This window comes from Lathamus discolor, chromosome 3, assembly GCF_037157495.1.
Source record: "Lathamus discolor isolate bLatDis1 chromosome 3, bLatDis1.hap1, whole genome shotgun sequence".
In the NCBI taxonomy this organism is placed as follows: Eukaryota; Metazoa; Chordata; class Aves; order Psittaciformes; family Psittacidae; genus Lathamus; species Lathamus discolor.
In genome coordinates, this window is record NC_088886.1 from 3,006,171 (window position 1) to 3,020,231 (window position 14,061).

The window sequence follows — 14,061 nt, forward strand, 5'->3', positions numbered from 1 at the left end:
AAATAGAAAATTCACCTCTTTACTTATCCAGCTGTGACCCCAGTTTGTGTTTTAAGCCACTTCCTGTGAAGGACCCTTATGCAACTCCATCCTGGGGAAAGAAATTTCTAAAGGACCTTAAAACTAAGTAATTTTGGAGGACAAAGAAAAAGGAAACTCAGGAATGTTTCCAGCACAAACCTCTCTTTTTACTTTTTAATGAAGAATTATGCAATACTGACAGGCGGGTGGTAAATCTCCTCATTCCTCCTTCTCTTCAGCCCTTGCTTGGAAGCCTGTGCAGGAAGCTTGCTGTTCCTGCATGCAGAGATCAGAGAGCAGGAAGGTTTTCATCCTCAACTAAATCTTGACCTTTCTACCAACACTGCCAAATATCTGGCCATTGATCACCAGATGTGCCAGCATTTTATGTAGGCAATTTGTGAGTAGGAACTGCACAAAGACCATGACATCTACACACAACCCAACAGCAAGGTACTCGTTTCTTTGGAGTCACCTGAGGCTTAATCCTGCTGAGATATCTTGCCTCTGTGTCAGTCAACACGCACACAAAACAAGCGAGTGGCCTTCCTCTCCAGGCACAGATTCATACCACATATTTGAATGCAGTGAACATTTTAAATCCTTATAGAAAAAAAGGTTAATGCCATACTTCAGGAACGATGAAAGCACAGTGTCACTAAGAGAAGAGCTGTCTCATAGAGCCACGTTGCAGAAAGCGTTTTTAATATTTATTACCCAATTTACTTTCCTCTCCCCAAAATGCTTTTAAATCAGACAGATATGAACAATGAAAACACACTCTGTAATCAAGGTTTGCATCAAGTGAAAGTTACTTTTCTAGCACATATGGAAGTAAATGCTTAAAATGTTGAGCATTTAGAAGAAATTATTGCAAAACCAGACCTTCCATCACACCTTCCTACAATTAGGAAGCCCAAAGAAGTCTCTGCAAATATTCAGCATAATAAAACATGATTAAAGACAACCAACTGCCTAGATTTAGGCTATTGAAAACTCCTGTATTTAAAGCAAAACAAACTTTAAATGGACAAATTCTGTTTCCAAGCAATGTACTCAATTTGGGTTAACTTTGGCATCAAACAGCACCAGGTCAACTTGATTAAACTGCAATGCAAGTTTCAGCATGTGATGTACTGACCAGCTCATGGTTTTGGTTAATGCGCTTCAAAGGGAGGGGGTAGAAAAGAAGTCCCATAACCAACTTCCGAAGAGTTATTCAGTTATTCAGTGTCTCAGTGCAAAGATAGTATCTTGGACAGCGACAGACTCATTTTGTATTCCATGCAATTAAGGGTTGAACAAACTTTTATCCTTTTTGTTTCATTTTACAACCCATCACAGCAGAGATGCCGTTCTTGTTTAGAGCTCATCAGTAAACATGTATATAGTAAAAAAGGGAAAGAACACAAGGACAAGATAAGAACCATCTTTGGACTACTGTCTTGCCCCTTTTCAGAGTTATCAAGATGGGCAGAAAATACAGGCCATTCTGCAAAGAAATTGTCTGTTTTCTTCACATATTAACAATTCCAGAATTCAATACTTACTCCATCATAGATGGGGGAATAGTACAGCAGTCCTGGATTGCAGTCAAGGGCGATGTGAGGTGAGCAGTGTACGATGCTTCCACCACTTGCTTGTTCCGATTCACAACATCCAAGTAACGGTTAAATTTCTCCCGGATTTTTTTGGCCAACTGAAAAAAATTAGAAGATTGATTAAAATCAAGCAGTTTCTTTGCATCCCCCATTCCTTATTAACCAACTTGAATGGAAAGTAAAAACTGCATATGTTGAAGATAACAGTTAAATGCTTTGCTCATTGTACTTCTATTTTGATGAAGTCAAGTAGTTAATAATATTGGCCACAGAAAGCAGTCTATACAAACAGATAAAATACATTTACCATCTAGCAACCTGAACACAGAATTTTGTATGCATGAAAAGTGACATTTCCATTACATCAGGCTTCATTTAATTAAACACTGAGACCTGGATGTGACTCTCCCTATGCTACTGGCTTACAACTGAAGCATTCTGATATGATGCTCTTGCAAGGCCTGGCAAGGGCATGATGGAGACTAAAATAAAAAGTCAATTTAAGGAAGTTCTATAAGAAGCCCAAATAATAGTATTACAAAAGACCTCACCTAGAGAGCAAACTTTTACTGCTTCAGGAGCAAACAACCAACAGCACATGTGCAGTGCACTGAATGTATTCAATACAACAAGCTCAGGATCCAGACAGCCCCAAATACCACCATGAATGTTCTCTGTTCATCAACAGCCTCCTCAGCCAGGTAGATCTGTGCAGAAGCATTTCATATCTCCTTTCATGTAGTTCTTATTGTGATTTGGACAAAAAAAGCTTTCCTCTCTCTTGCTTTTTTCTGTGTATCCTCTGCTGCTTTTTCTAGGGTCACCACAAGCTCTTAACTGAGCATTTTTCAAGTGTTTTTCTTCACCAGCCTAGCAGCTCTGTGGCTAGTTGTAAGCTACAGCAGTTTTAATTACAAACTTCAACAGCAATATGAAAAACATGTAATTGACATTACATTGTAAGAGAAAGAAATAATGACAACTGTCTTGCACACGTGAAATTCTTCCACAAGCCTTTTGTTGCCAGAGGCCTGATGAATAGGTTACCCAGAGAAGCTGTGGCTGCCCCATCCCTGGCAGTGTTCAAGGGCAGGTTGGACACAGGGGCTTGGAGCAAGCTGCTCCAGTGGAAGGGGTCCCTGCCCGTGGCAGGGGTTGGAACTGGATGAGCTTTAAGGTCCATTCAAACACAAACCAGTCTGGGATTCTATGACTCTATGATGAAGGCAGGCACTTATAAATCAGGACTAGGTTTACAAGTTACATTATTAAAAGCAGATGATCGTATTTCTCTCCTTTCAGAAAGTGAAAACTAACAGACTGTTATCCCTCCCCAGCAATTCTCAGGCCTTAAAAACAATTAAGAGTGCCTAACTAGAAAAGGCAAATGGGGCATTTCAGCCCTGTAACTGTTTCTCAGTACCAAGCAGATTGCAAGCAGTTTGGAGGCACACAGTGTTGTCAAGGGTAGAAGCATCAGGTTTTACAAGAGCCATTTACTAATACTTTTGCTCCTGGTCTTTTATTCAAAGTCAGAAATTAACAAAACAAGTCAGGCACATACAAAATTTGCTCTGGCACATTCAGTGCCCTGTTCACACCAACATACTTATTATAATTAATCATTGGCCAGATGACTCCCAAATGAAACAGAACGATCTCTAAACAATATAGCTTGGTGTTGAATACACAGAAATAGGCATTTTGCATTTCTGCAGACCTTCTTCAGGGCTGAAGTCAGCTCATCAATTCACAGCACTCATCTCTCCTGCTCCCTGGACACCCCAGGCTCTATGGGGATGATTTAACAGTGCCACTACATTTGTGCACTGAGAAGCACACTCGGTTGTTCCAGATCCCCTGCACTGACAAATGTCTTTCCTAACTATTATTAACAGGACATTTCATCATGATTTACTTCGTCATGCGAATAACGAGGCCCACACTGATAACAGCACTGCCTTTGCCTCCATTGTTCCTAGCAAATGCTGCAGCTTAACAACAGGTCTCCTAGGAGCACAGGTTTTAATGGGACCTTGCACAAATGACTTGCAGAATTATACCTAATTAGTTTTGCAGAATGATTTATTGCCAAGGCACCAGAGGACTACTAATGGTCTCCTCCATGTTAGGCATCCAACACTATTAAATTACTCCCAGTGGTTAGATCATAAGCTGCTGGGTTGTTCCTTTTCTATTTTCTGGTAAACTTTGTCTGACTGTACTGCTCAGACGTGTCCTTGAGAAGTGGATTCTTCTGGCGGGTTTCAAGCCAAATTTCCTAAATCAAAGCATTGAAGTTGCATGGTTACCAAGTTCCCCTTTCAGTGAAGGCAAATGAAATACCTGTGCTTAAGCACTATGTAAACCAGATACTTGAGTCTATTCACTTCTTTTGTGGTTTCACTACCTGAAATCACAAAAATGGGAACTTGAATTTGCTGAAAGAAGGACCACACAATCAAATAAGCAGTAAGAGAACTAACATGGAGCATCAGAGCAAAAGGACATACATTCGGAATCACACTTTTTCCTGATAAATGAATGCTGTACAAGAAGCTGTGGCTGCCCCATCCCTGGCAGTGCTCAAGGCCAGGTTGGACACAGGGGCTTGGAGCAAGCTGCTCCAGTGGAAGGGGTCCCTGCCCGTGGCACAGGGTTGGAACTGGATGAGCTTTAACGTCCCTTCCGATTCAAACCGTTCCATGATTTGATAATGATGATGTTCTGGTGTTAAAGAGTTTTCACCTTCCAGGTTCACCAACAAAAGCACCCCACAGCCTTTGAATTTTATCCTACTGTGAAGAGCCTGAAGATCTGACAAAACTGATGAAAAGCAAATGTTTAATACCGAAACTGCATCTCCCATTGAAAAACCTCTGAACAGCTCAAAGTCATTACATTACTCTGAGTAAATGGGATCCAACACTTCAGTTGGGGCAGTTAGTCAAACACATGCCAGCAACAAGGGTCTTGAAGCCTCCCAAAGCCACATAGACATTTACTCCCTGCCATGGTTGGAAGTACCTAATCTGAAGAACCCCAAAAATACTGCCCTCTGATAGCAACAGAACACTTCTAACAATCAAAACCACTTCAAAACCAGCTAACTCAGAAAAGCTGGATGGCAAGATGATTCAAAAGCCATTTTCCATTGAAAATTGATTACAATGACTAAACCATGTTAAGAACCAAAGGGTAACACACCATCCAGTTCAAAGTTAATAAAAACAACTGGTTCTAATTCACCAAATTGAGAAGCAGAATCCAGATGAAGCTTAAATAAAACCCTTAACTTAATTTTTCTTCCATAGTTGGGCTTCACTGGAGCACAAAAATCCATGACAGCGAGCAGGCACTCCAGCTCTCAGTGATTAAAACAACAGCCAGAAAACACTACATGCTTCCTAGCTCCTCTTCTATGCCTGCGTGCCCATGCATGCATGCAGACTCACACCATTAGCTCAGAAATGTTGTTCAGTTTGCAAAGTAATGCACTCAGCTGTCAGAGTAAAAGCTGCAGGCTTAAAGCAGCTCCTTTCTACACTAAAACCTAAACCCTTTGCCCAAAAGATCCCTATTTGTTCCCAACACCTATCCTGCTTTTTCTCACCTGCCCAGAGCTGAGCAGCCTTTGCATACAGATAACACCTGCAACACAGTGGTTACAAAACCTCAAAGGTACAGAAAGAAAGAGACAACAAATCATGAAAGGACAGAGCACTGACTATGAAACCATCCCAGTATCATTGTTTAAAGCATTGTTAAGGCAAAATGGAAAGCTGTGTCCCAGATTGGGCATGTAAAAGGCAGCCAACATCCCACAGGTACCAGGTGTGACAGACATCTCCTGCTCCCACAGGAATTCATCCATTTTAATGGAGACTAACATACATCTGGGTAGCTTGAGATTGACATCAAATGTTGTTATCCTCAGGTCACTTTTCAAAATGCTCTTCATCCCATTTTCAAACCAAGAGAGAGGGGGAAGCCTTGCTCAGCATTCCTCTTGTCTTTTTCCAGCTTTCTCCTTAACTTTCAGGACCCGAAAAACAAGAAATGAGTGTTTGGAGCAAACAATGCAGCCATGAGCTCCAATTCTAATGTATTTCTGCGGCAGCTGGATTGCAGCCAGAGCGTTTCAGTCTGCAGACAGGTTGGACGGCAACACCTGTTTCTATTACAGCAGCACCCATGGGTAATGCACTTCAGTTGTCACCATCTCCATTGACAACCTTTCATCACAACATCAGTGACTTGCTCTAATTTTCCCAGAGCTTTTCCTCATTTGCATAGTTCCCTTGAGCTTTTTCTTCTTATAAAGCTTCGTTACGCTCAAAGCTCCACAGCTCTGAAGTCTCCCCTTTCCAGGGAGCACTGAGGGAAAGCAGAGCTCCAAGGTTAGGTTTTCTTTCTGGCTGCAGCTTGAAAGCCAAGGTACTTTTAATGCTTTCAAGACTGGATATAAATTATTCATCAGTGAGGTCGACAAGCACGGATGTCATAAGTGGACTCACAGACAGGAATTTAACACTGCCAGGCTCCTCAAAAAGTATGGCTTATACATTGAAGAGTTCAGTTAGCAGAATCATAGAATGGTTTGTGTTGGAAGGGACCTTAAAACTAACTCAGTTCCAACCCCCTGCCATGGGCAGGGACACCTTCCACTGGAGCAGCTTGCTCCAAGCCCCTGTGTCCAACCTGGCCTTGAGCACTGCCAGGGATGGGGCAGACACAGCTTCTCTGGGCACCCTGTGCCAGCGCCTCAGCACCCTCACAGGGAAGAGCTTCTGCCTAAGAGCTCAGCTCAGTCTCCCCTCGGGCAGGTTCAAGCCATTCCCCTTGGCCTGTCCCTACAGGCCCTTGTTCAAAGCCCCTCTCCAGGTTTCCTGTAGTCCCTTTAGGCACTGGAGCTGCTCTCAGGTCTCCCCTTCAGGAGCCTTCTCTTCTCCAGGCTGACCCAGCCCAGCTCTCTTAGCTTAGAGATGTTGCGGCTGCTGTGCTCCAGCTTTTCTGCCAGAGTTCAATATATCAAAACTATTCTGGTCAATCTGCTCCTGCTTGAGTCTTTACCACCGTCCTGTCTTCTCCTTGGAGCCCAGTTTCACATTCTCTGCGCTGCAGACACCAGGTGTCTGGCAGGATGATGAACACATGCTGACTTCCTTGAAAACAGCTAATCTAGATTTCCCCCTAATAAAACTAAGCACCTTCCCCTTTATTTACATCCCTAGTTCACACCACTGCATTTTCATATTGTGAGCTCTCTGATATTGAAATCACCTCCAGGAAAGGAATCCAAGCTCTTTTTGGCAAACAGCTTCCAATCTTTAATAACCTACTCAGTGTGAGAAAAGGTTTTATCTGCTGCATACAATAGCAATTCTATAACTAGAGACCTTAAAGTGTAAGCAGTTTAACGTCAAAAGGCAAACCACTCTTTGTGTGGCATGAAGGGAGCCAAGCCTATTAAATGGGCCTGAAGGCCAACAGCTGTAGTTTTTCCACTTTCTCAACAAACTGAAAGTCCTTATTTACACAGTTTGGGATATATAAAAAGCACCCCTCCAACAATCCAGTGGTCTGCCAGAACAAAATCCCAGCTGACACAGAATGGGAATTAATTGCCTTTGGGTATCAGTTGCTAAGAAAATGTTAATGAATGACAAAGCTAGGAATGAGCGACAGGGGATTTAATTTGCTTACATTTGTTTGCATTTGCTCACGACGATGCCGTTCGATGCACTACTCTTACTCATAAAACTCTGGTTATATTGCTTGTGATTCATTAGGGCTAAAAGAGCTGGTTATTAATGAAACAGAAGTACTCAATTATTCTTCTATCCACTTCACTGTTGAGCTTTTAACCACAGCAATTATGCTTCACCGGGGCCTCGTTTTTCTCCTCTGACAGCTCCGAATTCATCACACTACCTACAGTGTTTAGACAGTTATTTAGATCTACTCAGGGTGAATAGGTACATCTGGGGAACAAGCAGAGTCTTTTCCTAAGTGGAGAATCAATAGTTAAGACTTCAAAGAAGTTTTAATCCAGTTTCTTGTTTCCCCAAAACACTTTTGCCTTTCCAGAGGCCATCTGATACGTATAATGTAGCCCACATGGCCCTTTCACGGTGTGCAGACCACCCAGAAACACTGGAGGAAAATGCTACCCTGCTGCAACGTCAAAGCCAACAAACCCTGTTTCTAAGATGTTGGGATGGTTTCAGATTTAAACCTTTAGAAGCTGGGTGACAATGACCCTTTCATGGTCCCTTTGCAAGCCAGCACCCACCTGTGCATGCTTACAGGAAAGCAGAAGTCACCCAAGGGTGGATGGTGGGCTCCAGCACTCATCTCCTCCACTTCCACCCTTGCAGATCCAATTTGGGCACCACACAAATCAACCACCCAGCATCACCAATTGCATGATACCTTTCCAAGCGGGAAGTTTCCTCTAAGGAATCATAATTTGGGCATCCAATATTAGGGGTTTTATTTTATTTACAATATTTCACTGATACAACAAAAAAACCCTCAAAACCCAACATATACCCAAATAGTAGCAGAACACACATCAGAATTGTATAAATCAGTAACAATGACATAAATGAACTACTCAAATACACAACCATTGTATGTGGACCTCCAGGGGAAAAATGTACCACTTAAGTGAAGAAAACAGGATGTTGTTAGACTCAGTTCCATATAAGCCCTTCTTCATTATGTGTTCTCCATTTAGAGGTTGTCCAAACACAAAATAATTTGGGATTGCTTTTGGAAGAAAGGAGATTTAAACAGCAACAAAAGGGCTCTAATGCAACATTAACAGCACATCTGCTGTCCCTATATGACATTCATAGTGGTGATACAGAAATAGGAAAAAGCAGAAGCCAAACAAACCCAGGAAACTATAAGGATAATTATTAAAGGCATGGGAAGTCTTCTTAGAATCCCACACTGATCTGGGTTGGAAGGGAGCTTAAAGCTCATCCAGTTCCAACCCCTGCCACGGGCAGGGACCCCTTCCACTGGAGCAGCTTGCTCCAAGCCCCTGTGTCCAACCTGGCCTTGAGCACTGCCAGGGATGGGGCAGCCACAGCTTCTACACCTGGGTCGGAGCAATCCCAGGCACAGCTACAGACTGGGCAAAGAAGAGATTCAGAGCAGCCCAGCGGAGAAGGACTTGGGGGTGCTGGTCAATGAGAAAATGAACATGAGCCGGCTGCAGTGTGCGCTCGCAGCCCAGAAACCAACCGTATCCTGGGCTGCATCAAAAGGAGCGTGACCAGCAGGGCGAAGGAGGTGATCCTGCCCCTCTACTCTGCTCTTGTGAGACCTCACCTGGAGCATTGTGTACAGTTCTGGTGTCCTCAGCATAAAAGGGACATGGAACTGCTGGAACAAGTCCAGAGGAGGCCACGAGGATGAGCAGGGGACTGGAGCACCTCCCGTATGAAGACAGGCTGAGGAAGTTGGGGCTTTTCAGCCTGGAGAAGAGAAGGCTGCATGGAGACCTCAGAGCAGCCTTCCAGTACCTGAAGGGGGCCTATAGGGATGCTGGGGAGGGACTCTTCATCAGGGACTGTAGTGACAGGACAAGGGGTAACGGGTTAAAACTTAAACAGGGGAAGTTTAGATTGGATCTGAGGAGGAAGTTCTTCCCTGTTAGGGTGGTGAGGCACTGGAATGGGTTGCCCAGGGAGGTTCTGAGTGCTCCATCCCTGGCAGTGTTCAAGGCCAGGTTGGATGAAGCCTTGTGTTAGATGGTTTAGTGAGAGGTGTCCCTGCCCATGGCAGGGGGGTTGGAACTGGATGATCTTGAGGTCCTTTCCAACCCTAACCATTCTATGATTCTATGATTCTCTGGGCACCCTGTGCCAGCGCCTCAGCACCCTCGCAGGGAAGAGCTTCTGCCTAAGAGCTCAGCTCAGTCTCCTCTCGGGCAGGTTAAAGCCATTCCCCATGGCCTGTCTCTACAGGCCCTTGTCCACAGCTTTCTTGTAGCCCCTTTAGGCACTGGGGCTGCTCTAAGGTCTCCCTGAAGCCCAGGTCTCTCAGCCTGGTTCCAGACCGGAGCTGTTTCTGCACAATTCACTTGAGAAGCCAAGCAGGAAATGTGGCATAACAAAGACAGGCCATGAGATTGAAAACAGAAGAGGAAATGTCCTCCTGGCTTCATTAGCCCTCCCCATATTTTTTTTTTACTATTGTATTACAGGTGATGATCTCAAACGTGATGACTGAAGATCAAAAATGTTTCTACAGCCAAATAGAGTGTGTAGGACGGACATCCATAAAGCATTCAAGTTTTATCCAAAACCTGCATCAGATAACTTCTAACTAACCAGAGCTAGAGAAAACCTCCTGTAAAGCCTAACATCTATTACATCTATTACATCTATTATTACCCACAGGGTCAATCATTAATACAAAATTAGGGTAATTTATCAGGATTAATGCATTGCTCCAGTTCCTTCTAATGTTTCCCACATGCATCTGTACCTCACCAAACAGACACCTAGCACAGACAAAGCTGAACTTTGCTGGCTTTATCTAAACACCAAACTTATAATTTTTACGATAACACACACAAGAGATTTACCTTAAAATGTCATGTCAATGTTAAATTGTGAATGTTAAATGTATGACGTCAATCTGAGTCTCATATAAGTCCTATATCATTAACATATGCTCTTATATTTACCCAATTTTTCTGTTAACATTGCGCACTTCATTTTAATGCCAGTATGGGACAAGGTTTCTACACCAAAAACTTGGTTTCAGTTTTACAGAAACCCAGCATTAGTGGAACTTTTCCTGGACTATTCTTTCTGCAAATTAATTTAGCTCTTACATTGACCGTAATTCCATCAAAAGCCACCATATTTCTGAAATACTAGAGGAGGTGAGTGCTGCTTTCTAACGCAAACTCTCCAGAAGGACCAGGGCAGTGACTGTTCCCCTGCACTGGACACTGGTGAGGCTGCATCTCGGATCCCGTGCTCAGCTCTGGGCCCCTCACTTCAAGAGAGACATTGAGGGGCTGGAGCGGGGCCAGAGAAGGGCAGCGGAGCTGGTGCAGGGCCTGGAGCCCAAGTGTGATGGGGAACGGCTGAGGGACCTGGGGGGTTCAGATGGAGAAGAGAAGGCTCAGGGGGGACCTGATGGCTCCCTACAAGTGCCTGACAGGAGGATGGAGCCAGGAGGGGCTGGGCTCTGCTCCCAAGGAACAAGGGATGGGACAAGAGGAACCGGCCTCAAGCTGCCCCAGGGCAGGTTTAGATGGAGCTGAGGAACAATTCCTGCCCCAGAGGGTGCTCAGGCATTGGAACAGGCTGCCCAGGGCAGGGCTGGAGTCACCATCCCTGAAGGTATTCAAAAGGCATGTAGACATGGCACTTTGAGACATCGGTTAGTGGTGGATTTGGCAGTGCTGGGGGAATGGTTGGACTTGATGATCTTAAGGGCCTTTTCCAACCTAAACGATGCCATGACTCAAGGATTCACAACTGCATTTGATCCAGCTCTGCTTTGACTTTTTCCATGGGGAAATTTAAGTATTTACAGTAAACACAACTCAGGGTATTATTTGTTTCTATTACATAACCAGTTTTTAATGCACACGAGCATGCTATATACTGATACACTCTTGGAAACCAGCAGCAACAGCTCATGCACAAAGCAGGCTACCTGCAATGCTGAAGAGCAATTCCCTTTTCCCAAGGGACAGCCCTGCTCTGAGGCACTTTTGTTTCTAGTGCACATTAAACCTGGTTTGATAGGTTCTAGGAAGGCCGGGTTACTCTCTGAAGGTTGCGCCAAATGAGCCCAGGCCTAAACTGGAAGGAAAAGCTGGTTCTTTGTCCAGATGCCTGTGCTGCCCATGCAGAGCAGTGGCTGACTCTTCTACCCAGAACCCATCATGTTTATAGCACGAAGGTGCAGTCGTGAGCATACAGAATTGATACCTTAATATCTTAAAGAAGAAAACGTGACTGACTCGATCTGTTTTAAAACTAATCCAGAATGGATTTTCCAAATGTATGCATGTATTAAATGCAAACAGCCCTCATACTGCGATCTATTATCTCAGTGTTAAACTGAAGAGTTAAATGTTCAAATGTGTTGCCATAAGAAAAGCCCCCACAAAATTACAAAGAACCCTCAACCACAACTGTTATGCATGAGCCTGTCTCATATTTACACAAAGCAATTGATACCATTTCCACATTCATAAACAGTATTAGTGGGTTTGCTTTGAATTAAAACCATTTTAAAAGAGCCACTTCCAACATGAAAACCAGGCAATTAATGTGAGATACTACATGAGGGCCCCAGCTCTGCCTCTGTTCTTTTGTTTCTGAGGGACAGACCCACGCAAAGCAGATGGAAAGCCTTTTCATAGCAATGCAGAACTCTCGGATACAGAACCAGCCCATATACTCCATCTCTATTTTTATCCTATTCCACTTATTGTTCTCTGATGTGCTGGACATGAGGAAAGTGGCCACAATAAATCCAGACAGAACTGTCATTTCTAAGCTGACTCTGTTGTATTGCTGGTGTGCAGCAGGAGATGGGAATGGGCTTTTGGACTCACCTGTTGAACTTCACTTTCTCCATTGGATATCTTCTCTGTGTACACGAAGGAGTTGAATATCCTCTGCAAGACAAACCAGAAAGGCTGCGTAAGAGAGGTTTTGCCAGAAAATGCCCCATTAAAAACAACTCCAAATGGCCCCACAGTGAGGAAACTGGTGTCAGAAAAGGACCATTTCACTTGGGAGTCTCTAATGCCAGGGTTACCCCAGGGGAATCGCATCCCTCTATACCTGTTTGCGGATCTGCATGAAGAGGCTCCTTTGGGATTTGAAGGTAAAGACATAAAACAGGTTTTTCTCAAAACATCTGTTAGTTACCAAACTGACATAAGGCGCTAAGAGAAGTGTTTCACATTAGAAAGCTACTGCTGTGCAAACTGAGACTGTTCTAGTGCTAAACCCAGCATCACTATTTTTAAGAGTACTTGTTTCCAGCCAACACATGAGAGGCTGTGAGCCAAATGTAGATATATTTGGTACCTGGGAAAGAGAAAAATGAGACCCGCTGTTGAACACAACCAGACTGAGCTCACTACTGGCAGAAAAAGGCTGTATCAGAAGATGGAAGTAGGAGCTGTGTCGTCCCCTGGGAAAGTTTCCCATCTGTTCCCTGAGGAACATGAATGCCTCCACAGGTGACAGCCACACTGCCAGCGCTGCTTATTTACAGTGGTTACATGGAGAGAAAAACCACTCAATACTTGTTAATATTCTGCTTCCAGACTGAAAGATAAGATCGGAAAGATTTGGGCTTACACTGATGGCATTCCCGAAAAGTTTGCCTGATATACCGAAGTTTCTCTCTCGGGATTTCTCATTTCCAAGGGCAGCTTTCCCCTCTGGGACAGAGGAGGCCATGGAGATGCTGCGAGGGGGTGGAGCAGCTCTGCTCTGGAGCCAAGCTGAGAGAGCTGGGCTGGGTCAGCCTGGAGAAGAGAAGGCTCCTGAAGGGGAGACCTGAGAGCAGCTCCAGTGCCTAAAGGGGCTGCAGGGAACCTGGAGAGGGGCTTTGGATAAGGGCCTGTAGGGACAGACCAAGGGGAATGGCTTGAACCTGCCCGAGGGGAGACTGAGCTGAGCTCTTAGGCAGAAGCTCTTCCCTGTGAGGGTGCTGAGGCGCTGGCACAGGGTGCCCAGAGAAGCTGTGGCTGCCCCATCCCTGGCAGTGCTCAAGGCCAGGTTGGACACAGCGGCTTGGAGCAAGCTGCTCCAGTGGAAGGGGTCCCTGCCCATGGCAGGGGTTGGAACTGGATGAGCTTTAAGGTCCCTCTCAAACCAAACCAGTCTGGGATTCCATGACAGTGGGACCATCCCCACTAGAAAATACACAAGTGCCCCAAAATATTCACAGAATCATACAATGGTTTTCAATTCCTTTCCATTCTTTTGTTGTCTTAACGGCAACAGTGGTTGCATAGCGCAACGGAGATTTGAGACAATAGTATCAGCCAGAACAAGAATAGTGCTGGTTATTCATTATCAAGAAACATAATATTAATATGTTGAGGTTATTTATGTCATTATTCATTGAAAAACAGAAAACAAAAAAAGCAAGCCCATTATGTTATGAAGGATCTTCTAAATTCCTCTCATCCTTCTGCTCAAGTGCACTCTTTGGGGTAATCAAAGAGCAGGGAATGTTTGCAGGTTCCACATGAAAATAAGACAGTTCCATCTATGTATCAAACACCTTCTCCATCTGTACTGGAAGCTGAAATAATTTTCCAGGCAGATCCATATTAAAATGTTGACCCTTCCTTGCAAACACAGGGGTTTGCAGCACCCTGCATGCAGCCCAAACCTGAGGTGACAGAGAAAAACAACTGCACTACTGG

The 14,061-nt window shown here is 44.2% G+C and overlaps 1 protein-coding gene across 5 annotated transcripts in view; it reads right to left on the reverse strand.

The window, feature by feature from the left end:
• The window catches only part of LOC136011410 (VWFA and cache domain-containing protein 1), a 155,415-nt gene that overhangs the window by 63,946 nt on the left and 77,408 nt on the right, over nucleotides 1-14,061 (reverse strand). For all 5 annotated transcript variants that reach the window (XM_065673140.1, XM_065673137.1, XM_065673136.1 and 2 more), the window contains exons 2-3: nucleotides 12,226-12,288; nucleotides 1,572-1,720 (exon numbers count right to left, since the gene is read on the reverse strand). In XM_065673140.1, the coding sequence (XP_065529212.1) occupies nucleotides 1,572-1,579 (8 nt within the window). In that variant the 5' untranslated portion in view covers nucleotides 1,580-1,720; nucleotides 12,226-12,288. The remainder of the gene's footprint in view (nucleotides 1-1,571; nucleotides 1,721-12,225; nucleotides 12,289-14,061) is intronic.